Source organism: Mercenaria mercenaria, chromosome 10, assembly GCF_021730395.1.
Source record: "Mercenaria mercenaria strain notata chromosome 10, MADL_Memer_1, whole genome shotgun sequence".
In the NCBI taxonomy this organism is placed as follows: Eukaryota; Metazoa; Mollusca; class Bivalvia; order Venerida; family Veneridae; genus Mercenaria; species Mercenaria mercenaria.
Genome location: NC_069370.1, coordinates 70,348,712 through 70,373,899, shown reverse-complemented (window position 1 = coordinate 70,373,899; position 25,188 = coordinate 70,348,712). Strand labels below are relative to the sequence as shown.

Below are 25,188 nucleotides of genomic sequence, written 5' to 3'. Positions count from 1 at the left end.
CCTGGGCCGAAAACTGCAATTCCCAGAAATTGTCCAATCAACGCTCAGACCAGACATTGTCATCACCTCAGAAAAGGCCAAAAGGGTTGCGATTGTGGAACTTACAGTTCCATGGGAAGAAAGGTGCCTACAATCCAACGAGCGGAAGAGAGGAAAGTACGAGGATCTCCTCGATCAGTGTCAGTAACGAGGTTGGAGCACAACTGCAAGAATAATCAAGGTATTTACTTTAAACAAGACTGGTGGTGATTTGAAGAGTGTAACAATCCAATTTTACTAACCCCACTCGAAAAATATTTTGTATTCTTGTGCCTTAGTATTCGAGTGCATGAACTTTGTTAGGTCAATGGTCACAGTTGCAGCAAGGTCAAATCCTTCTATCATATTTTGTGTCCAGAGCAAGGTCAAATCTTTCTGTCATATTTTCTGTCCAGAGCTTAACTTAATAAACATTCAAGGTATTGACTTCAAACTTGGCATATAGGTAAGTTGCAATGAGAGGATGTGCAGAGCACATTAACTTTGCTGGTAGATTCAAGGTCAAGGTCCCAGATTTAGATTCATTTGTGTTTTGTGTCTGGTGCACAATTTCAAAACTACTGACTTTGAATACAAGTTGGTTGTGATGAGACTATTTTAAGAGTGCAACAATCCACACTTAGTGTTAATATTTAAATCAATTTTGTTTGTTTGATTGAATTTAGTGCTGTTATACAACAGAATTTCAGTTGTTGTTATGGAATTCAGTGAAACAAACCAGTGTTTCTGGATTCTGCTGCAATACTAACTTGTTCTCTGCAAGTAACTGTCAACTTACATACATATATCAGAGGTGAATAACAAAGAATATGCCAAGCCCAGTTCAAGTCGTACTGTATTCTGCACCACTACTAACCACAAATGTTCTTTTTTTGTTGGGTTTAACGTCCCAACACAATTATTAACTCACCTGAGCAAGAATTTTGTCAGAATTGCACCAAGCTTGGTCAGTAGCATCCTGGCATTGTCCACCATCAAAATTGTTCAAATGTTACAGCTTGGGCCCCCTACAACAGAGCTTAAAATAAAAAAGATATGATTGGCAAAAGCTATCTTTCTGCCTTACAATTGATGAAGGCTATCTTTCTGCCTTATTTCTGATTTCTTCTCGTGAACTGCTTTATGAATCTTCATCAAACTTTTTGTAGCATCATTGTAAGTCTTCTTCCAAGATTATTCAAACTGGGGTGTTTAAAATAGAAATATCTTTAAACAATTTCATCTCATGAACCACTTACGGGATATTCATCAAACATTACTATGAGGTTCTTTCCCAAATTAGTTCAAGTAGGGAAGCTTTGCCGCTTCCAGGGGCTTTTGGGGCTAAAAGTAGAAATACCTTAAAACAACTTCTTATGAACTGTTTGGCGGATCCTCATTAGACTTGGTCTGTAGTATCATTGTAAAGTCCTCACCCAAGTTTTCTTTTTTTCAAATAGGAGCGCTGGTCCCTTTCAGGGGCCACTAGAGCTAAAATAGAAATTACTTTAAACAACGTCTTCTCATGAACTACTTGATGGATCTTCATCAAGGTCCTCTCCAAATTATGCTCAAATTGAGCACTTGCCCCTTTTAGGGTGGGTGGGAGGGGGGCGCTAGAGCTAAAAATAGAAATGCCTTTAAACGACTTCTTATGAATGGCTTGATGGATCTTTACCAAACTTGGACTGTAGCACCATTATCATGAATGGTCGTCTTCCAAACGTGTTCAAATAGGGAACCCAGTCCCATTTAAGGGACAACTGCAGCTGAATATAGAAATACTTTTAATCAACTTCTTATAAACTGCTGGATACAGATAACCATTCTAAAGATCTTCCAAAGCACCTCTGCCTGCTCCAATGCTTTATGTATCTTTCCATCCAATTTTAAAGACTTAAGAAGCGCATAGTGTTTGAACTGTTTGTCATCTGTGACATAAATTTATGTAATTGACTTCTACTGCTTCTGGAACTTTCTACACCTTGAACATATTATGGTACTCTTCCAAAGTTGCTTTCTCTTCCGCCTGTTAAAGCTCTGAAAGTGATCTATGGCCATCATGGCCCTCTGGTTGATCATATGGCATTATTTCATCACAAACGGGCACCTGGGTAGAACAACCGACCTTCCGGAAGCCAGCGGTATGGCTTCCTCATATGAAGAATTTTATGTCCCAAGCGAGGAACACATCAAAGGGACAAGTGATTTATGTCAGTGACCATAACCACACGGCCACTGACGCCCTCAACAAATGAACTGTCTTCTGTCAAAAATATCAACAAGAATATATGCCAAGCCTGGTTCAAATCATACTGGATTCTGTACCAGATCTATATTTCAAGCTGCAGATGATTGGGAGATGAGGGTCGACTTGGGCCGAAAACTGCAATTCCCAGAAATTGTTCAAACAACGCTCAGACCAGACATTGTCATCACCTCAGAAAAGGCCAAAAGAGTTGCAATTGTGGAACTTACAGTTCCATGGTAAGAAAGGTGCCTACAATCAAACGAGCGGAAGAGAGGAAAGTACGAGGATCTCCTCGATCAGTGCCAGTAACGAGGATGGCAGACAATGAACTTTCCTGTTGAGGTTGGCTGCAGGGGTTTCATTACCCACTCGGTGTGGAAAATGTTAAATGCATTTGGGGTTGTTGGGAAAGAAAGAAGAGATGCCGCCAGGAAGATAGCTCTAGCTGCTGAAAGAAGCTCCAGCTGGCTGTGGTACAGAAGGAACGCTAGTAGCTGGAAGCCGACCACCAATGGGTAATGTTTGGCCAACATTACCGCCCTAGCATCTCGAGACTGTCCTGGGATGAAAAGGGCGAAACAGACGTTGACAGATGGTTTCCAGCTAAGGACATTGGTGGTAGCAGCACATACACTGTATGAAATACACACTAACTTGTTCTCAACATGTAACTGACAACTTCCCCTCATTAATCAGAGGTGAAGATTGAATTACTTCAGACTCACTACCTGTCATATTGAGCACAGTCTTTCTTGGACACCAACCGTGGATTTCCGGTGTTTTCACTGGTGCATGCCTGGTAGGGCTTTCCCGGTTGTTTTTTTTTTTTTTTTTTTTGGGTGCTGGAAAATCTCATCTTGATACCCTCGGAAGTAGCGCCTTACTGAATTTACAAAGACATCACGATACTTTCAAACAGTACAAATGTATCAGCCTCGTCTGGAGAACCTTAATTAAATAACATCGTTGGTGCATCATTATAAACGCTATACCAGTATGACTTTGCTCTCATTGTTTGGTTGAAAATAAAACCTGTAATGGCAGGTACATGTATTTTCTTTCTATTTTTGTGTCCGCAAAAAAGGTTGGGAGTACTTAGATTTGCTCTTATCCATACGTCTGTCCGTCCTTCCGTCCGCCCGGATTAGTGTCTGCATTTCTCAAATGTATTTGACATTGAGTCATCAAACCTCACAGGATTGTCATTCAGCATGTGATGTTGTGGACACTAATTCGGAGGGACGGAAGTCGTATGGACAAGATGATGATTTTACACAGATGGCCCTTGAATAAATCAAATATTTGCATATATTGACAGAAAGTGGAATCACCAGTGTCCTATATACACATATTTAATTATATTTTAATCCCTTCGCAGCTATAACTTTCGGTAGCTTTCTTCAAAAGAATTGAATCCAATACCACAAAAGTAACCGGAAACTGTCCGAGTGGCAAATGAATTTATGAATTTAATGGAGTCAAAATTGCAGTTTTTTTTTCGAAATTGCATGACCTAAAATGTCTTAAAATTACAATGGAAATTACATCTCAATGATAAATTAAAAACTGAACGGATATATTACCAATTTATATTTTAAAAAACCCAACTTATTTCGATTCTAATATGCCCTTAATTCTTGGTCGCAAAAAAAAACATATTCATAAAAGCTATCATTTTCTTCTTTCTTCCAACTACTGTTTAAAGTGCCAAAATGCCAAATTCTAATACCCCAATGGCATCAAAAAATTTAAATTTACTTTTCCAAACGTATGCTAACAAATTTGCAGTTTATCAGGCAAAATGATTAGGAAATAACACAAGATTAAACTGCTGCATCACAGCTTTCTGTGAGACAACACATCTTCTAGTACCACATTACTATGTTGTTGTTGTTTTTGGGTTTAACGCTGTTTTTTAACAGTATTTCAGTTATGTAACGACGGGCAGTTAACCTAACCAGTGTTCCTGGATTCTGTACCAGTACAAACCTGTTCTCCGCAAGTAACTGCCAACTTCCCCACATGAATCAAAGGTGAAGGACGAATGATTTCAGACACAATGTCTTTTATCAAATCGTCACAGAGAACATACGCCTCTCCCAGGGCTCGAACTTACGACCCCGCGATCCGTAGATTTGCGCTCTCCCTATTGAGCTAAGCGGACAGGCTTTCACATTACTATAGTACATGTGTAAATGATACTGGCTTCGAAAGTAATGCAATGCCTATCAGTTGCCACTTTTGTTGTAGAGACGTAGCTTCATTTCAGTACAATCATATATATATCAATTCTCTAAATGTTGAACAGACACATTTTCCTTCTTTATTTCTAGTAATAGTGATATTGACTCGCAATTTTTACACTTACAAAATAAGATAGCAGTTAACATTTCATGATCTTTTCATGTTAAACTAAAGTCTTCTTTCATCAAGGGACAATACCCTGTATTTACCGTTGATAAGACATATTAGATATGCGAGTTTCTCCCCTTATCTACCCGTAAGGTAACGTATCTTATCACCAATCATTCTGATTCATCAGATGTTCGACATGGTACCCGACACGAACCGGAGAACCATGGTAGAGCTCTGGTATGCGAGAATGCTCACCAATAAACAGTGTTGTCATTATCATCCATAAAAGAATAGAAAGGACGGAATGGGAGTCCGTATATTTAATGCAAGAATTTATTGGATAAAATATTTTCACGATCACCTCAAATATGAACAGAATCAATAACCAACCTCATTAAAACATAGCTATGATGTAAATATAGTCATATAAATTAAAATCATAAAAGTCATTTTCAGCAGTGATATGCGAATGAAATTTTAATTGAAAACATTCAAATTGTGAATTATAGGTATCCAGATAAGATAATTTTGATTCATCAACAGCTTTTAAAACTCGATTTGTAACATTTAGTGTTACAATAACGTTTTGCTTCTAGGCTTTCTTTCGATGCGGAGATGCCTGGTTATTAAATGAAAGTTTATTTTTGAGTACAAGCTATGAAATGAACTAAGGCAGTCTGACATTGTGGAAAGTTTTACTTGCAGCAATTAAAAACACATGTATTTACAATATGTAACAGTACAGAAAGAAATGACAATTTAAGACACCAGTCTAATAATTAAGTACTAATTTTTTAGGTTTATCTGACCGCTATCTCATTTGCATTTGCTTAGTTAGTTAAGTATAATATGTTGCGCAACAGAACATCTGGTTGTATATCAGTATGGATAGCGCACACGGCATGCAGTTATGTAAATTCGCATTTCTGTGATCAAAAGTTTTCATAAAAAATTCCGAAAAAGTCAACGTTATAGGATAGATTTTTAGTATAGAAATATGATGATTTATTTAAAAATCTAGTTAATTTTTTTTCATTTCTTTTCATCATAAATTTTTTCTTTTTACAACTGACCCTTATACATGTACAGGCGCGGATACCTGCTGTGTTTACAGAAGTTTTATGGTATGATCATGCTGACAGCTACTATACTTAACACTTTGCTATTAATCAGAAAAACATTACACGCTTAGTGAATCCAAGCAAAAAGCCAAACCTGCTATATGCTTTTTTATTTTAAAAGCAATATTAATGTAATACTAAAATCCATTTTAAATTAAAAGATATCAAGTTAAAAGATATATCATATCAGTCCATCGTTCTCATTTAGACTTAGAATAGTTTAGACAATTATTTGTTCAACTGTAAGCTTCGTAAACCTGGTAATAAAATTAAGTACTCGAATCTATGTGCCAGTAGCATATTTTATATACTTCCAGGAGTGCTAAATTTATTCATCAGTCAATTATATCATATAGCAGTCTTGTCATACATATACTAGTAATATTTTTTTTTATTTTTATTTATTTATTTATGATAGTCTCTTCACTGTACAGTACATCAATATACAACATAGGTTAAAGAAACAATAATACAATGTACAATGTCATTCATATATGAATTATAAGAGACTGAGATAAAATTGATTTCTACTATAAAAAGCCAGACAAAAGTTTAAAAAAAAAAACACATTCATATTCATTTATAGTAATAACAATAAAAATAATACAGTCTTATTTTCATATAGCTGTGATTTATTCTGTTATGCATTAATCTGATTCTGATGAATAACTATGGAAGCGAAAACTCTGTACAGGCCGATAAGAATTCTGATTTTTTTTTTATATTTTCTAAACTGAATCTCAAAAGTTATACTATTTTTATTTCGCAGGCACTAATATCTCATTTATTTCACTTTTACAAAAGTGCAACCGATAATTCTTCAGTCACAGTGTAGCGCGGATGTAAAATTTACAAAACTATAAACTGTGATTATTGACATTTCACATGTAACAATCTGTTACATTTTAAGACCCCGAATATTTTAATGACACGTGGTTGCGACAATTTACAATTTTGACCGCAACAATGACACGTGGCTTTGACATTGATCGCAATACACAGTAAACTATGAATTACTATTGAATTACTTTAAATATTTTTATATCATCATTATCTTTGTTTGTTATACTTTCACGTCATAACAGTGATAAAATTTGTTTCAGAGGAGAAAGAGTATTAAATGTCCTTTAAAGTTAGCGAAAGACGTGGTTTGCTTGCATTTTATATAGGTTACATAGGGAAATACTATGGTTGATTTCAAATGAAATTGGAAGCAAGAAGAAATAGTGTTACATTAATAAAAAATACACCAGTGGAAAGATAAGAAAATGAATTTTATGGTAGGAACAGTGATAAATTTAAATATCAAAGCAGGAAAGAAGAATGGTCAAAACAAAATTTAATCCTTCTATATTTCAATGTAAATCAGAGGGCTGTCTGATATCAGAAAGTCTCTGCCGCGGCTGTTCTCGCACCCCGCTGCGGATAGCTTGATAAGACGCCTAAGAAGAAAAAAGTTGGGTATGTTATGTTAAAAACATGGATAACCACGCGTTTTAAGTTATATTTTACCGTACCTTAAGAGTTAACTCTGTAGATGTATGTAAAATTTCATGCTATATCAGCATTGGAATCACAGTTTAAGTTCTAATGTGAACTGGTAACTTCATTGAATCGGACTCGGTGTTGTTATATTTTCCTATCCTTAATTATTTGGGACCACGGAGAACACGCATATTTACTATAATAGAATAACCGTTAAGCCGGTGCTGGTGGACGCAAGTAGTGTTGTACCATGAACAGACTCATTCAATCAGAGTTTCTTGGTAGCTTTCTATGCTTCCAAAGGTTGTATTCAGGCATTTGGCAAATAAATACAATAGAGATATTTTAGATCACATATATAAATATACATTAAAAATAATTGAATGGGGACCCAAAACATCGTTTCATACATAGTCCTTTTCGAACTATTTCATGTATTTGTTGCTCAGATTGTTAATCTATAAGAGTAAAGATTACAACAATATTTAAGTCAATGAGTAAGCATAAATGTCAGACCAAACTATGACTTTTATTTTCGTATGACCGGCTTCCTGAGCAGAAGTAACCATAATTTGCAGTTCTGTTTAGGGTAGTTTTGGAGTCTATACAGAAAAATACATCTATGATTAGGCATCGGAGACCTATCATCAGTAGCAGAAAACAATTTCAATCTCGACTTTCCATAAAGTACAGCATCCAGGTGAAACACGTATATGTTTTGCGGGGATTTGGAATGAGTTGGAGTGCCATGCCTGGCAATCTATTTCTGGGGAAAAACTGGTACTTTCTATAGTTACATCCAGTATTACGCAAGAACTGGGGATTTTTTTCACATAGAAACCTGATAACATAAAATTATATCAATAGCCACGTGGTAAAATTGTATTTTAAAGGTATAGTCCTGTTAAAACTCACCCTTGCGATTTACAAAAAAGTAACGCCATATATTGTTTTCAAATGCAGTGTAAATCCACCATTGACTCTTATTTGACCAGGATTTATTTATTGAGCCAAACCTACTATTGTCATGTAATTATATGCATAATCAAAAAATAAGATGAAGTCGAAGAAATGTTCATAATCTAAATCTAAATCTAATTCGATCATTAAATAAAGATCATTTCAGCCCTGTTTATCGGGCACTCGTTTAGTCTCGAAATCAGAGAAAACTGTTTCTATATCATTGCTTTTACTGGCATTTTACAAGGGACACAAGTGCCGAGTAATTATCATTAATCTATATAAAGTGGGACATACTAACCTTGTTTTCCATGAGGCAAATTTATGATGTGTGAAGAGTTAGGGTTCTTGCACGTCACACATGTCATACCGTTCATTGTTGCCACAAAGTCCGGACGTACATGAAATCACAGGAGCCTGAAATTCTATCCATCTGTATATGAAAAAGACCCCACTTCTATATAAAAAGGGGGTCACTTCATATACATGTACAGACTTTTGGTGGCTTTTGGATATAATTTCAGGCTGCTGTGATGAAATAAAGGAAGAGAATAAGTTCTTGCTCGCGACACATTGTAATGTCATGCTAGTCATTTATGCCAACTTTTATCAAATCAACCGTGAATGACAAAGTAACAGATCGGCACGTCGTGCGAACGAACGGAATCTGCATGAAGTATATTCCGGCCCCAAGAGGGGAAATCAAATGATTTATCGCGAAAACCAAATACCATTTTTTCTAAATTAATTGTTAAATTGTACCCAAGATAAATGATTAAATCGGGGAATTCAAAAAGTGTACTATATTGTATACCGCAGCTATATTTGCGTGGTGCGAGCGCGACTCTGGTGCAAATTTATACAGTCCAACAGGAATACATCTTTAAACTTTATTGCATACAATACAGAAAAAACGGGGCAATTGGTGCAGAAACAAAACAAACACATGTTACTTTATGCACATATTCGTACAATAGTTGATTAACTGAGTAATTTCCTAACTTTAAGACACACACGATATTCGGATTAAATATATCTATCTGCACTACGAAACACCTGTAACGTGATCTAATGCAAGTATGCAGCAAATATATGTCTACAGATGAGAAACAAATGCATGTTAAAATGGATTTGTGACACTCTAAAGTATCTATAGGTGTAAGAGAAAAAACGCATTTACACAAATGTAATATTATTTAGCACCAGTCAATATATTTTCACATCTGATTACAAAACAATAACATCAGACAGCGGACTAACTTAACATAAATATAAATAACTCATCTTATATAAGGAAAATTTCGCACTTTTTTTTCGCATCGCTACCTGTCCAAACACTATAAATGTTAATATCATTTACTACTCTACAATCACACATCCTGTCAGTTCAAGCAATCCATAAACATTCGGACCAAATTTCAGCATCTTACACCAGTTTTCATTCAGATTTCAATAACGAGTATAGCTCTATGTTCTGAAGTTTAGCTTTTGGTGTTAATAGAATAAATTAGAGCACTTGTCTAATTATAGTGCCATTGGGAACACCTAGCTGTTCATTGGACTAACAGCGCAGGTCATGATTTTTCACGTGACTGTCCTCACTGAATAGTTCGAACATACTCTGTATATTTCAGAAACTCAGTTTTACATACGTTATGCCTGATTCGTCAATGGAATACAAAGTTTGACCTGCGCAGGCTTTCAGTAGCAGTTCCTGTGACATCTAGTCACATATGACATGTGAGTTTTGTATATAGTGCTGACTGCGAATCAAATACAACTTTGTCCAGCCAATGAGTAAGCAAGTTTTGTCACTAAAAAGTATGAAATCATTTTCATTTTGGTGTGTAACACTCACTAATTTTGTGTAACACTCACTAATTTATCACAATAGGTTGTGTGCATCTGTAACACACGAGACAGTTCACATATTTCGGGGATATATACATGAATATTAGAAGTAAATAAATGAGCTTTTACACATAAGCAGTCCTCTAAATTGGGTTCTCAGCTCTTAAAAATCAGTAGGCAGTGAAATACCGAACTGTTAGGCTTAACGAAGCCAGCTGAAATACAGTTACAAAAGCAAAATTTCGGATCCACATAAAAAGTTTTCCCGCGGATGACGTGACACTGAGCGGCGTGGCGTACGGGTCGACTGTTGGGAGTGTTTCTGAAGTCGACGTTGAGAATGTTGTCACTGTTGTTGGCCGTCTTGTTGTTTTCGTTGTGAAACTCGTTGTTTTTGGGGGCTCTGTCGAAGTTGGTTTAGTCTTATGATCTGTAATTATGATGAAAGAATAGAAGCGTAAATATTATGTTAAAATTGCCCTTAAAGTCGAAGAGAATATAGTAGATAGCATCATGAACAGAACATTCTGTTTTAGGAAAATGTGAGTGTTAAAGTAAACTATATTTGTTTGAAAATACATGCACATGTACAATAACATTTCTGCGATGGAAATTAATATATTATAACAATGCTTATTTATAAACGCAATTCTCCTTTTTACTATTTTTGTCCGAAAAGCTCCAGAATAACCTGTCATTGTCAGTTAAACAATAATTAACACTTTAAAAAAAGTCTTCAGACACGTTCTGGTTAACAATCAGTCTAATTCGGTGCCAGTAATTAAGACAGGAAATGAAACATACCTTGTACGCATGCGTATTTATGTTCATTACTGCACCAGTCCATCAAAAGCTGCCATCCGCCATTTTGTTGTTTAACGGCTGCAAAACATCTATCCGACTGCTCAATGTCATTAAGACTATTCTCTATGGAAAAAAAATGCATTCGTATTAATCACTTGATTTGCATAGCTTACTGGCGTACAATAAGCAATGCATAAGATTTCGTCACTGAATTCGCTTCTTTTTCACAACTGCATTATATTTCTATTTTCTCAGCAAATAACATGTTCTTGGCATATTGCTTCGTAATTCTTTCGTGTTTTTTGTTGTTAATGTTTTGTTTTAATTTAATTTAGATTTACGAAAACGTTGTATGACTCCCTTAAAGAATGTTATTTACATGACCAGAAAAGCCATCTTGCTTTGTTTATGAAAAGTTTATTTCATATACCACAACCTAGTAACCTATTTCCCCTCGCCCCTCAATCCTCTCCCCCCCGATATAAACTACTAAAAGATCATTTTGATAAGACAGGTTTCGTAATGCAACTATACTGCAAGATGTAACATTAATAACTTACTCGTACTATGTGTAGAAACAAAGTGTTTCCCAAACTTAACTAAATACATTAAAGTCCCTTATAGAGGGTAAAACATAAAGCAGTTGCCTAAAGAGACGTCATGTATAATAACATGGTTGGAAAAAAAACCAGAACGTTCAATATTGTACATTAACTTACACAGTTAGACCCATACATTCAGAAGTATTTTCTACGTTTTTTTTTTTTTTTTTTTTTTTTTTTTTTTGGTATTTTCTACAATGTTGTTTATCATTAAAACCTTTGAGAAATATATGAGACAACTTTTATCGAAAATAGGAGTTAACAAGAAGTTAGTAAAGTTTTTGTTCATTAATTTTGTTCATATCAAAAATGTAGCAGCAACGTTATAAACGAGGGCGTTATGATTCTTTAAGTCCTATGCATACTGCCACAATAATTCAACAATTTTTAAGACATAAATCACATAATCATGACCTCACATAATTACGTCAATGTCAATTTGTGATTCTCTTTTTAATCAAAATTATGTATACTAGTAATTACCATCACGGAAATACAAAAGAATAAAGTTTTTCTTTGGTCAGTCTTTAATGCAAAAAACAAAAACAAAAAAACATTTGACCTTACCATAACTCCATACGATAACCTCTTTTCTGTGTAGTGCAGTCCAGTATATGGGGTCGTTAAAAATAACTTTCTGTTTGAAGAAATTGTTAGTTGTAGAGTTTACTGTTGCTAAGCGACTGTTAGTTCCTTCACATTGTGCACGTGCCTGATACCACGTGGCTTGAGCATTACTCTCTAGGACACACATTGGCGAAGGCGCAGAACATTGTACTGAAATGAGTTAAAACAGTATTAGTTGAACAAAAACATATTTATTTTGTAGATAGTACTGAAAGAACGCCTACTTCATAAAATGTATCTGGTTCAATGTTGAGGAGCCATCATTTATTTCAAGCATTAAGTTGCTATTTAAGTTTTATCAAAATAATTCAAACCCACTGAGGATTTTTTAAATATTCATTTATAACAACGAATTACGTTTTAACATAATGGCAGTGCTTTGAAAATAGTCTTTGATGTTACACTTGTTTTTGTCTCGTGACATGAATCATAATGTGAAACCCGTGTATACTGAATTGGTTTCAGGTAGAGTACTCACATCTGTCGCAGGTGAACAACTTTGGCTGATTACAGTTCAGTGGTAGCCACTTATCTTCCCTTGCATTATAGGCGATACATTCTCCTTGATTTGGAACGTTTAAATCCATTTTGATTTCGCCTGGTCTCACTGTAAAACATACGAACAATTTAACTAATCCAGATTGCTTATGGGTCTGCAATACACTGAAAGGGTTCAAACTCGATTTTCGTGTGTTCGAACTTCATTTTATACGGCATTCCCCCCTCAAAATTCAAGAGAGATTGATATACATGTAAACGAAGAGAAATACCAGACTCTTGGAGCAGTGGAAGGCTTCAAGATAACGAGGTTATCAATCAATCAATCAGCCAGCCTGCCAGCCAGCCAGTCAGCAAGCCCAGCCCAGCCCAGCCCGCCAGCCATCCATCAATGTTAATGATTTTATTGACAGAGAAAGGTTTACTAAAATCAAAAATGGGGTATTGAGAAAAACTAGCGAGACAAGATTTGCGTCGCCAAAACTTGCTCCATCTGCTGATAAACTCCAGTGGAAAGTCACGACTGAGCAATAACTGAGTGGAAAATCATCACACAGGACAATAATATGTGCAACTACTAACAGCAGGTAGCATTGTTGTAAAGTTTCATCAAAATACGAATGCAGGTAAAGTAGTCGAACTAATCCAAGACATACAGTTTGTTTTATATTGTGACGGTCACACGCGGTGGCTGCAAATGTCAGGAATTAAAGCAGCCACTCAGCGACAGTAAGCTTGTCTACAGGTAAAGGAGAACATACCATGACGCTTATTCATAATAAAATCATCAAGGACATAGGCGTAGGAGCGTGGTGCCTTATTTTGAGGGGGTAACATAATCTTTCCCCATCCACTCCCACCCCAGCATTTGACCACATAACTGTTTCTTAGTAGGTAACAGAAAAAGCCAGTTTAGAGAGCATGTAGATGCACTGACCAGGATTTGGTGTGATTTCTACATTTAATAAGGGGAAAACGTTTTATATTTATCATTATTATTGTTTTGATTTTTTTGGTTGTCCAAAAATTCTCAAGGAAAACATGGGTAGGTGAGATTGCTCTTACACCAATGAAGATGAAAAACGTCATAGCGGAATATGGAACCGACACCTACACATCATGTATGACTATCAGTCAGCCGTTACGTTTAATGAAACATGGTAAGCTTTAACGAGAATTTGCAAGAATTCTCTCCCTTAATTATTGACTATGTTAAAGCAATACCCTTTAAATTGGATTGTCTCCCTTACTTTAGCTAAAGTCATTCATGACCCAAGTCAATAATTCTTTGTCATGGATTTTGCATTGTTCTTTAGGTAATACACGAAAATTAAGCTCGCATGTTACTCCATAGAAAGCAACAGAACATGTAGCCAGCTTTTTGATATAAATCATGTTGTTTTGTAGAAATATTATTCTTGTAAAGATATAAAACATTTCTGTAAAAAACCATTATGTTAGCTTATGATATTGCGTTATGTCTACCATTAAACATTAAACTGCCATTTTTCCACATACCCTTCCTATATATCGAGACTGTATCGAAGGCTGGATCCTGCCTTCCGCACCAGGCCAACTCTGTCGCGGAACTTCCTGAGTTTTCACCAGGACATTGGCTCCTGCAATACGCCCCAGGAACCGGGGCCGCTTGTAATGGAATTTTGTCCACGCAGTAACATAGCTGACCCTGTTCAGGCATAAATAAAACATTTTTATTGTATATGACGGCAAAGCCAAGATAAATGGGCACTTTCATATTCCCTTGTGTTATATGTTGATTTCTGACAACATTTAAGGAATACAATATCATCTTCTTCTTTTTTAAAAAGATATTTGTTAGGGCTTTCTGGTGATGTATGGTTTATCATACTTTTGTTCAGTATTTTTCTATTTACAAGGGTTGGAGAGTCGAAAAATGGCTCATTTTTAATCGTTATGCTGTTGCACGAAAAATTCATTACTTTTTGACCATTTATTTAATTACTATTTTAGTTTGTTACAGTTTTTATTTCAAGTTTTCAAACTTCAACTGACATTCAGGTAAGACATATTTTTTACAGATTTGAAACTGGTCCGAAAATATTCAAGATATTTGTAAGTAACTAAATCCATCACTTCGTTATGCGTTGATGGTTTTTACCTGCTCTGTTTCTACAAAGGGAATACCAAAGTTATTCTTTGAACTGGCAGATATAATCATTATAATCATGAAAAAGAAACACATTTGCCAGCATCTAAAAGCAAGATATTGATTTGCACTTCATTATTTTCTGAAAAATGATAGCTGAATCTTGACATTTTTGTGTAGAGTCCGTAGCCCCATTTTCAACAGTGTATCACTTGCACAAAAACAAGAGCAATATGAACATGAACCTTTGATTAGTTTCGGGTTATCCTACATACTAACTACAGAAAAGACATTTCTTCAGAGAAGAAGCAGAAAAAAGTTTTGAACAAAAAATGGTTGTCCGTAGCCCTGTAGAGTCCGTAGCCCCACCATGTTCATGCAGCTAAATCAGAATTTTTTATGCAATAATCATATCTAATACTAATATTTTTTTTATCATTTATGATATAACAAAAGAGCTTCATTCTTTCAAACATCTAAGATGTTGATAGTAAACAGTTTAATGGGAAAAAAGATAATTGTAATAAATTAATTACATTTTTGCCAATTTCCAACACTTATCTTACAGATCTAATGCATATTGATGTTTGTTTAGTATCATAAAGTACGGTTAAGGATACACTATATCAGACTTATAACAAAAATTGTATTAACAAAGTATTTATATATTGATAATAAATACAAGTTAAAATGTTATACAAGGGGCCTACGGACTCTACACTTCCATAACGAGTCCCGTTTCTGTTACATTTACCAGTCTATTTCCAGATAATGTAAAGAAACAAACATATCAAACATGAGACCTGTAACAAGGAACCAAATAGCTGAAGAAAGCAATTTTTTGCATACTTTTGTGTACTGTTGACTGAAGCAGGGATGAAACATATTGTGTAGAGTCCATAGCCCTATATTAGTCTATGTTTTAAATATGCAACCATTCTGTATTTGGATTCAGGAACTTCTTTTCTAGGTTTAAACATGTTTTATTTAAGAAATATTTATAGCAAAACAGTGCTTTATCACTTTTTATACAAGATGGGCGGTTATACGCCGAACATATTAATTTTACGAGGGCACAGCCCAAGTGAAATTATTTCAGACGACGTATAACCGCCCAAGTGTATAAATAGTGATATTGATAAAGCACTGTTTTGCTATGAATTATTTCGATTCTAATAATTTCTTTATTGTAAAAATTATATCAAATATAATCATAATGGAACTGTTTCTTCGTGCAAGCATGGCGCCAAAAGTAGGTCTTTGTTTATACACGCCAGGACCGGAAATGGTAATAAGTCTTGCGGTAGAGTTCAATTCGGATGAAAATTATTGTGAATTATTCAGCAAAGCGAATAACTAAGTATGTTTGTAAATTAATCAACACATTTGTGCAATGTGACATTTTGTTTAAAACATATTATTAAATTAAATATTTCATGACATTTGAAAGTGCTATTTCTTGATGGGTACACGGCGCTAAATATCACATTGACGAGACGTCAACATAATATCATTGTGATGATTAAAGCATTGTTAGTCATATTAGAATGTGATTAATCTTCCTGTTAAAACCAAAAGTGAGGTACACTGACACATTTCAATGATTTGTTCATGTTCTTCTTATGATGAAACAGTTTGTTCACTTGTGTCTTTGCAAAGTTTAAATAATCAAAATGCAAAAAAAAAAAAAAGAAATAAAATAAAATTGTTAGTTAATAATGCTCTTAAATGATCTAAGAATTATAAGACTGTCAGAAAATATCACTAATTCTGGAAACTGACTATGAAATATTATACTGCAGCAACTATTTTACTAGTAACCATACATGGATGTAGAGTCCGTAGGCCTTGATATCAATTTGTATTGGGTTCTGTATCAGAAAAGTGTTTAAAGTTATTATCTGAAACCTTTAGTTCAGTTTATATACATATTTCTTAATAGGTTTCAAGGAAGCTTGCCATACTCTTCTTAGTTTTCTGTTCAGAATGTAAATTGGAAGGCAGTGCATATTGTCTCATTTGATGGTACTTTGAAATCCAGTTCTGGATATATTATGAAATGCATAAAATCAACTTTATATTCCATAAAGCAATATTGAAAACATCTTAATGCAACTATTTAACTTATTTTCAACACTATGAATAACTTTTTCTGTGTTATCTAGGTATGTTATGCTTTGGCATGTAGAGTCCGTAGGCCCTAAGAGGTGTGGTTCCTTGAGCATCCGTAACTTTTTTATTTCGCATAATGGAAGAAAACCCTGATAGATTCTTGTGCGCAAAGGATGTACCTTGAAATCACATGATAAGATATGAAATTGTGATTGAGTTTAAAATTCACCATATGTGCAACATCAGGGGTACCCTTTATCTTGGCTATGCCGATGACGGATTTTCTTTCATTCTCTGGAGTCTGTCCTCTTAACATAATTAGAACTATAGTATCTAAGAGATTCAAATGTAGGTTGAATCTGTGACCCCTGGTCATCTGCAAGCACTATATCCAACAGCATCGTTGGGTTGTTTTCTAGAGAGAAGAGTTGAGGAGATGGTCTTGTGTCACAGATTTCCATTTTTTGAAATTAAGATCAAGATATCAAGGGATCGATCTTTTTTTATTTCGTTGAACACGACCTAACACCGGGTATCATAATATTCATTTAAGGTTTAATAACTTATGTGTCCTTCGTATTATCTAAATTTATTTTCAAAACTTGTTTGCTGTATTTGACTTTATAAAAGTTATATTGATTCCAGACAACATATTCTTCTTAAAATATCAGCCCAAGAATCCCTGTAGCAGCCGAGTGCTCATTGTTTATTTACACTTAACGAAACCGTATATTTTGAAATGGGCGCGCACGCAAAATAGACCTTTGGCCCAAATGTACACCATATAAAAATGCTGTTTACCTGCAAGCCTATATACGCTGTATCTTGACATTCTCTAAGGCACGTGACCAAGTAATTATTCACCAGTAATTTACTTCTTTTTAAAGCAAGAGTCTGGTTTCTATAGCAACCTGAAATGAACAAAACATCGTTTTTCACACTTACAGAAACTAACATCTTTTGTCAGTCATCCTAGAATACACTTGGGTGATTCTGGTGTATACTGTTTCTATGTGGCAATAATATGTAATTTCGGAAAGATATATTAGTTTTTTCCCATGCATTTCCCTATTTCATGGCTTTGATGCAAGGTTCACATTTGTGCGTTTGCTCGCAATTTCATCTGTGACATTATAACTTTAGAGGGAGGGGTGATAAAATCGGCATAATATATTATTTAACCTTTACTGAACTCTATTCCAACAGAAGCTCAAACGAGTACCAAATATAGTAGTATGATCATGCTAATTAATGAAAATCGATGCATGAAATCTCATCTAAAATAAAAACAAGAGGGTCGTGATGACCCTGGATCGCTCACCTGAGAAATATGAGCTACAAGTTTCAAATGTCAAACTGATGATTTTTAGACATTTTTTGGAAGATTTTCCGATGTACAATCAAGTAACCCCTGGGGCGGGGCCAATTTTAACCCAGGGGTCAAGATTTTAACAAAGTTTGTAGAAGTCTACTAGGCAATGTTACATATCAAATATCTAAGATCTAGGCCTCCTGGTTTATTTTAAGCAAATTTATGAAGTTTTCCCTATGTACAATCAAGTAACCCCTGGGGCTGGGTCAATTTGACCCTTGGGGGTCAAGATTTGAACAAATTTTGTAGAGGTCCACTAGGCAAGGCTACATGTCAAATATCTAAGCTCTAGGCCTTCTGGTTTATTCTTAGAAAATTTTGAAGATTTTTCTATGTACAATCAAGTAACCCCATGGGGCGGGGTCAATTTGACCCCGGGAGTCATGATTTGAACAAATTTTGTAGAAGTCTACTAGGCAGTGCTACATGTGAAATATCTAAGCTCTAGGCCTTCTGGTTTATTTTTAGAAAATTTTCCTATGTAAAATCAAGTGACCCCTGGGGCAGGGTCAATTTTGACCCCGGGGGTCATGATTTGAAAAATGTTTGTAGAGATCCACTAGGCAATGCTACATGTCAAATATCTAAGCTCTAGGCCTTTTGGTTTATTTTTAGAAAATATTTGAAGATTTTCCTATGTAAAATCAAGTGACCCCTGGGGCGGGGTCAATTTTGACCCCGTGAGTCATGATTTGAACAAATTTTGTAGAGATCTAGGCCTTCTGGTTTATTTTTATAAAATTCTGAAGATTTTTCTATGTACAATCAAGTAACCCCATGGGGTGGGGTCATTTTGACCCTGGGGGTCATGATTTGAATAAATTTTGTAGAGGTCCACTAGGCAATGCTACATGCGAAATATCTAAGCTCTAGGCCTTCTGGTTTATTTTTAGAAATTTACCCCGGGGGTCATGATTTGAACAAAGTTTGTAGAAGTCTTCTAGGCAATGTTACATATCAAATATCTAAGATCTAGGCCTTCTGGTTTATTTTTAGCAAATTTATGAAGATTTCCCTATGTACAATCAAGTAACCCCTGGGGCTGAGTCAATTTGACTCTGGGGGGTCAAGATTTAAGCAATTTTGTAGAGGTCCACTAGGCAATCATACATGTCAAATATCAAAGCTCTAGGCCTTCTGGTTTATTTTTAGAAAATTTTGAAGATTTTTCTATGTACAATCAAGTAACCCCATGGTGCGGGGTCAATTTGACGCCTGGGGTCATGATTTGAACACATTTTGTAGAGGTCCACTAGACAAGCTACATGTGAAATATCTAAGCTCTAGGCCTTCTCGTTTATTTTATAAAAAAAATTGAAGATTTTCCTATAGAAATCTATGTTAAATCAAGTTACCCCTGGGGCGTGGTCAATTTTGACCCCGGGGTCATGATTTGAAGAAATTTGGTAGAGGTCTACCAAACTGCTTCACACCATATATCTAAGCTCTAGGGCTTCTGGTTTTTCAGAAGAAGATTTTTAAATTTTTTCCTTTCGGTTGCCATGGCAACCAGAGGTCTGCATGGAATTCAATTCTTTGAACAATTTTTGTAGAGCTTCACCCAAGGAACATTCCTGTGAAGTTTGGATGAAATTGGCCTAGCGGTTTATGAGGAGATGTCGTTTAAAGTAAAAGTTTACGGACAACGGACGACGGACGCCGGACGGTGAGTGATCCTAATAGCTCACCCTGAGCCTTTGGCTCTGGTGAGCTAAAAAGCGTTGTAATTTTAAGGTATCAAACTTTAATAATTTTAACAGAAAAAAACATCGACCATGCAAAGTATCCGACTGGTCAGATATATTTGGGTTTAAAAAAAAAACACAAAAAACGTCACATCGTCGAACATCTCGGCTAAATTATAAGAAACGCGGAGCGATCGTTACAAGATTATTTTTTTTAATTTTTGGATATATTGCCGGTCTAAAAAGTAACGAGACAGCGGTAAGTACGTCATTAACGTATTTTTTGTTTGTCAGTCATATAGCATATAGGCCAAGATTCTGCTAAACTTTTGCAGAAAATTAGATAAACTTTATATAACACTGATACTCATAAAGTATCGACCTACTGGTAAATGGCATTCTTTTATGATTCTATATACTGAAAAGAGCACTGGGGTTAACCTTTAAACGTTTGAACATACAAGCTTTTAGCAAATGTACTGATAAAACGTTTTGTTTGGGGAAACAAGAAAAACTGCGATGTGCATATCAAATAGGGCAGAGATGCTTTTGCAGCAAAAATGACATTTTACTATCCATTAAGGGATGCAAATGAAAATATCAAACATTCAGTACATTTCATCAAGCGGATAAAGCTATACAGTACGTCTAAGCACAAATTTTCTGATATTCTGATTCCAATTCTACAGTAATAGCGCTTATCTTTTTAAATTTCTATAATAGTCACATGTTCCACGTCAAAAACCGAGAATCAAGTTTAAAACGGAAATATGTATTAAAAATCATAGGTACCCAGGCTTGATCATGAATTATCTGCCCTTGAATGTCGATTTTTTCAGTACTTTCCGACTTTCAAGGGCAGATAATTCATGATCAAGTCTGAGTACCTATGATTTTTAATACATATTTCCGTTTTAAACTTTATTCTTAGTCAGTACACAAAGTTTAAAGAAATTCTGCCCGTAGGAAAATTTCTGTCTTATATACATATAGGCAACTGTCCCATTTACAATAAAAAGTGATGTTCCGTTCTCTGAATATGTGACCTCCTGAAAGGGGACAGTAAAGTTTTTGATGACGGATGACACGACACACAAGGCGATCACAATAGTTCGACATGTTATAATAAAACTGACAAACATACCATTAATGGTCACAGTTTGAGAGTATCCGACGTACCGCCCGACCCACACTCTCTCACCGGGCGCAGAGGTGACGTCTCGGTCAAAAGCACGTTGCAATTCGAGGTTATCCAAAATGGCGAGATTTCCACGTATACTTTTGCACGAGCTGGAAGCCTTCTCCCACGTGCCTTTGTTCCGAGACAACACAAATTCTATGTCGCCATGAACACCTAAAATATAAAGCATTAGTTAAATTTAATTAGAAGAAACTGGTCTAGTTACAAAGATTGTATCTGAAACTGAATAACTTGATTAAACGCCTATTTCTATACAATGACATATTCAATGGCGTTGTACATAATAATAATAATAATAATAATAATAATAATAATAATAATAATAATAATGCGTTGAAATGTAAAAACATTTACAAAAAATTTAAAAAATACTATCACCTGCTGTTATCGCATATAAAACAATTATCAAAAAAAAAAAAAAAAAAAAAAAAAAAAACAATGCCATGAAGTCTCTGAAATACATCTACCTAAATTATATATAGGAATTTTTCTCTTTGGAGAGTTTAATAACAGATGTAACGCATTAGATAGATATTAAAGTTCTAAATTACTCGTAGAGGTAATATTTTTGTCTGTACATACGCAATATCAGGAAAGAAAAGCTATAAAATGTGTGTAACATGACATTTGAACATCGCTTTTGTTCAGAACTGTTCAAATGAGCTTAAAGTTTTAAGAATCTTAAATCCTATCAACCGTCGAGCGTGCGTGCATTGTGCATGTTTTATTGTCTCTTAATAAATGTTATTATATTATCTCCCTTTAAATAAGAAAAGATTTTAAAAACTGCACCTATTCAATTTTGAAAGTATTAGTAGATTTTTTTCTGATTACTAATCCATTGTTTAAGTTACTGCAATATACCAACAATTTTCACTAATACGAGGGTTCTTCAAAAATAACATAGACTTTTTTTCTAGATTTTATATACTTTAATGAAGCAAAACAAGTAATAAACCATCATGACTTGCAATCTTTCTACTAACTGAACTGCAAATTTGACGTGATTATGACCATGCAATCAAGAGTTACGCCTCCCCGGAAACAGTCACTAACACGGACCCGGCGCACGGCGATCATATTTCAACGAATTTAACGACGTCGTGCCTTCATTGTGATGCCTTCATTAAGTTTGCACTAATTCATATTTGTAAATTTGTTTTATAAATTTTCATGTGCAACTGAAGTTGTTTGGTTAGAATACTAAAAATGTATGAACACTTATGCCACGCATCTCGGACAGTGTACTCAATGTGATCTAGGGCGTCATACGAGTATATTGGCGTTAACGTCCATTCGCAGATTTTCCGTTTTCTCTCTCCATCTTCGCTGTCTTCAAGCAATTCTGGACAATTTGAGAATCGTTTGTACAACTTGAAGATGACTGAACATTGTTGTTGCGTCTACTTCATTAGGCCTAGTTAATGAATTTCTGTTGCTGTTCGCCAAAATTTCTCCATAACAAAGCAACTGTCTTGTTATCTATGCGAGTCAATGACGACATTACATGCATTATAAACAGTATTATTACATATATGGAACCTGAAACGTAAATATTTTTCCATATTGACGTTCAAACTTCATATCGGGTGTGACGATATTTTCACTTTTACTCAGGCTTAATAACAGATTTATATAATTTATATAATAATTTTAAGTGCACATGCGCATGTAATAAAAAGATTAGATTTGCATCGAGAAATATGCACTCGTTCTTTCGCGGAATTATATTGCGCTCCTAAAGTCGCGCATATTTCTCAATACAAATCTAATAACCCGTAAATACTCACTCAAGTTTAAACGTTGTTTTCTTCCGCCTTCCACGTCGGAAGAACGCCATACTCTAGGTGCATGTGGCCCTGACGTGTTGCTGTAGTTTGGCGTATTTTGGGGCAAACAAGTAGACTATTAGTGCGGACATTAGCGATCGAATTCAAAATCACGACAGATCAAAAAGCGACTGCGCTATGTAATAAAAACGTTCGACGCGCTTCGCCTATCAGCAAAAATGTTACAAAAAACGTATGACCAAATGCAAATTACAACTAGGCGATATATTTCACATTGCTATGTACACAATATGCGACATTTGACAGCAAAAGTCCATGCTATTTTTAACAGCCCTCGTATTTAACAACTTTAATAGATCTATCGTTTTTATTCTGGTAATGAACTATTTTTGTTTACAAGTATTATTATTAGTATTAGTATTATATACCAGATTTATATATACAAGTAAATTCTTGACTAAAGACTTCTTAACAACAGGAAGTCACTATGTGAAGGCCGGAGCCCCATGCTGGATTTCAAATGCTAAATACTTACATGAATTGCTAATTGTGAAATGCGGAGTAATATATGCCAAATGCTTTTTGCTAAAGAGATAAAGAGCAGAATGTATCAGTGGATATTTAAAAAAATGTCGATGGCTTTTGCAATATAACTTTGTTTAACATGTTATAAAAAATTTTTTTTTAATTATTTCACTGCTTCAAATAAGACTTTTAGAACATTGTTTTCAAATCATTGAAAATTTTATTTATTATTATTTATTAACTCGGGCCAAAGAATTTTACAAAAAACATTTATCATTTGACATTTAGCATTAAATATTTAGCATTTAACATTTGACATTTTAGCATTAAGAATTTGACATATTTCGTTTTGCATGTACTACTTAACATTAAACAGTATGTATTCGGCATTTGGCAATTAGCGGGGCCCGCCGGCCTTCCATAAGTAGAACAAATAAAAAAAAATTAGATTTTGCAAAAGCTTCTATTCAACAAATAAACAAGGTCACTTTATCAACGAAAGTTCGGTGCAACATGCTAACTGACAATGGCAAAGTGCTAAATACTTTATACAAAATGCTAACAGTGAACACACAATACCTTAAACGGGCGATTCATAAATTCGTCTCCTTGGAAACATTTTCTAAACCTTTAAGAGCGAACTGTTTACATGTTATTGTTTCATGTAAGTTCATATCAGACTGGTAGAACATATGTCTTCAAAAAAATTAAAGTTTCATTTAGTAACATTAAATTATTTAAAAAATGTGCAAATATAGCTGTAGTAAAACATTAAGCATTAAGTGAGACCTTCCACAACTCAGACTAGGATATTACCTTCGTAAAACCCATAGTTATTACATTAATTTCTAAAAAAGATACAAACATCACCTACCAATGAAAAATAATACAAGCAAAGTAATTCCAAGTTTCGAAGAAAATCCAACATCAGCAGACGACATTTTTTTGGTATTATTAGAAGTCAAAAATATATGATGTAAGTTTCAGTCACTTCCTATGTTATGTTAGACAGTTCTCCTAATGAAAGTATCGATACACACACTAGGATCATCCATATTATTTACACGTAGTAAATCATCTGACCGTGTAAATGACACTTATTTTTGTTTCTTATGAGAACAGAGTAATCAGCTATGAATAATTGACAATAAAAACGATGTTCCTTCTCGTGATTAATAATAACACACTCCTTAAAATGATACAGATTTCTAAGTCGTTAGAAAACAGTCACCGTGAAGCGCGTTAACTAGAATGTCATAAAATTCCTACGGAATGAAAAAAAATCAACCTGAATTTCCTTAAAAAATAAACAATTCACCACAAAATGTCCTTTTTATAAGAACGATGCAAATGGCAGCACGATTTTTAAGAAATTCCAAAACAAAAATCTTTCGGGAGACGCACCGTCTTAAACACGTAATTAAATATTTAACTAATTGAATATTTCAAAATCTGTCTTCAGTGATTCAACAACAACTTTGACCAATTATGTTATCATCAACAAGTCAGTCATTCAACAGCCCGGGGGTTTGAAAAACGTTTCCGATTGAAATTTTTAAACGTGATGAATATTGATGGATGACAGCCGTTTAATTCTGGGGACATTTTGACAACATTTCCTTGTCAAATTATAAACATTTAAGGTGAAATACCTTCTACTTACAACTTGTTTACTAATTGCTTGGTTTTATAGTTTTACACACTGCAAGAATGTAATTTATGAAAATAATGCCTATATAAAGTTGACATTATGCTAGTATATTGTCTGTTAAATTCATTCTATAAGAACCGCACAGTAATACG

General features: G+C 34.8%; 1 protein-coding gene across 1 annotated transcript; it reads right to left on the bottom strand.

Moving 5' to 3' along the window:
* Positions 1-9,139: 9,139 nt before the first annotated feature.
* On the bottom strand, positions 9,140-24,814 carry LOC123561330 (uncharacterized). The gene is made up of 8 exons (XM_045353628.2): positions 24,260-24,814; positions 21,014-21,223; positions 17,614-17,723; positions 14,091-14,259; positions 12,553-12,681; positions 12,015-12,224; positions 10,846-10,968; positions 9,140-10,471 (listed from the first exon to the last, which is right to left on the bottom strand). The coding sequence occupies exons 1-8, from the start codon at positions 24,324-24,326 to the stop codon at positions 10,212-10,214; spliced, it is 1,278 nt and encodes a 425-aa protein (XP_045209563.2). The 5' UTR covers positions 24,327-24,814; the 3' UTR covers positions 9,140-10,211.
* Positions 24,815-25,188: the final 374 nt, after the last annotated feature.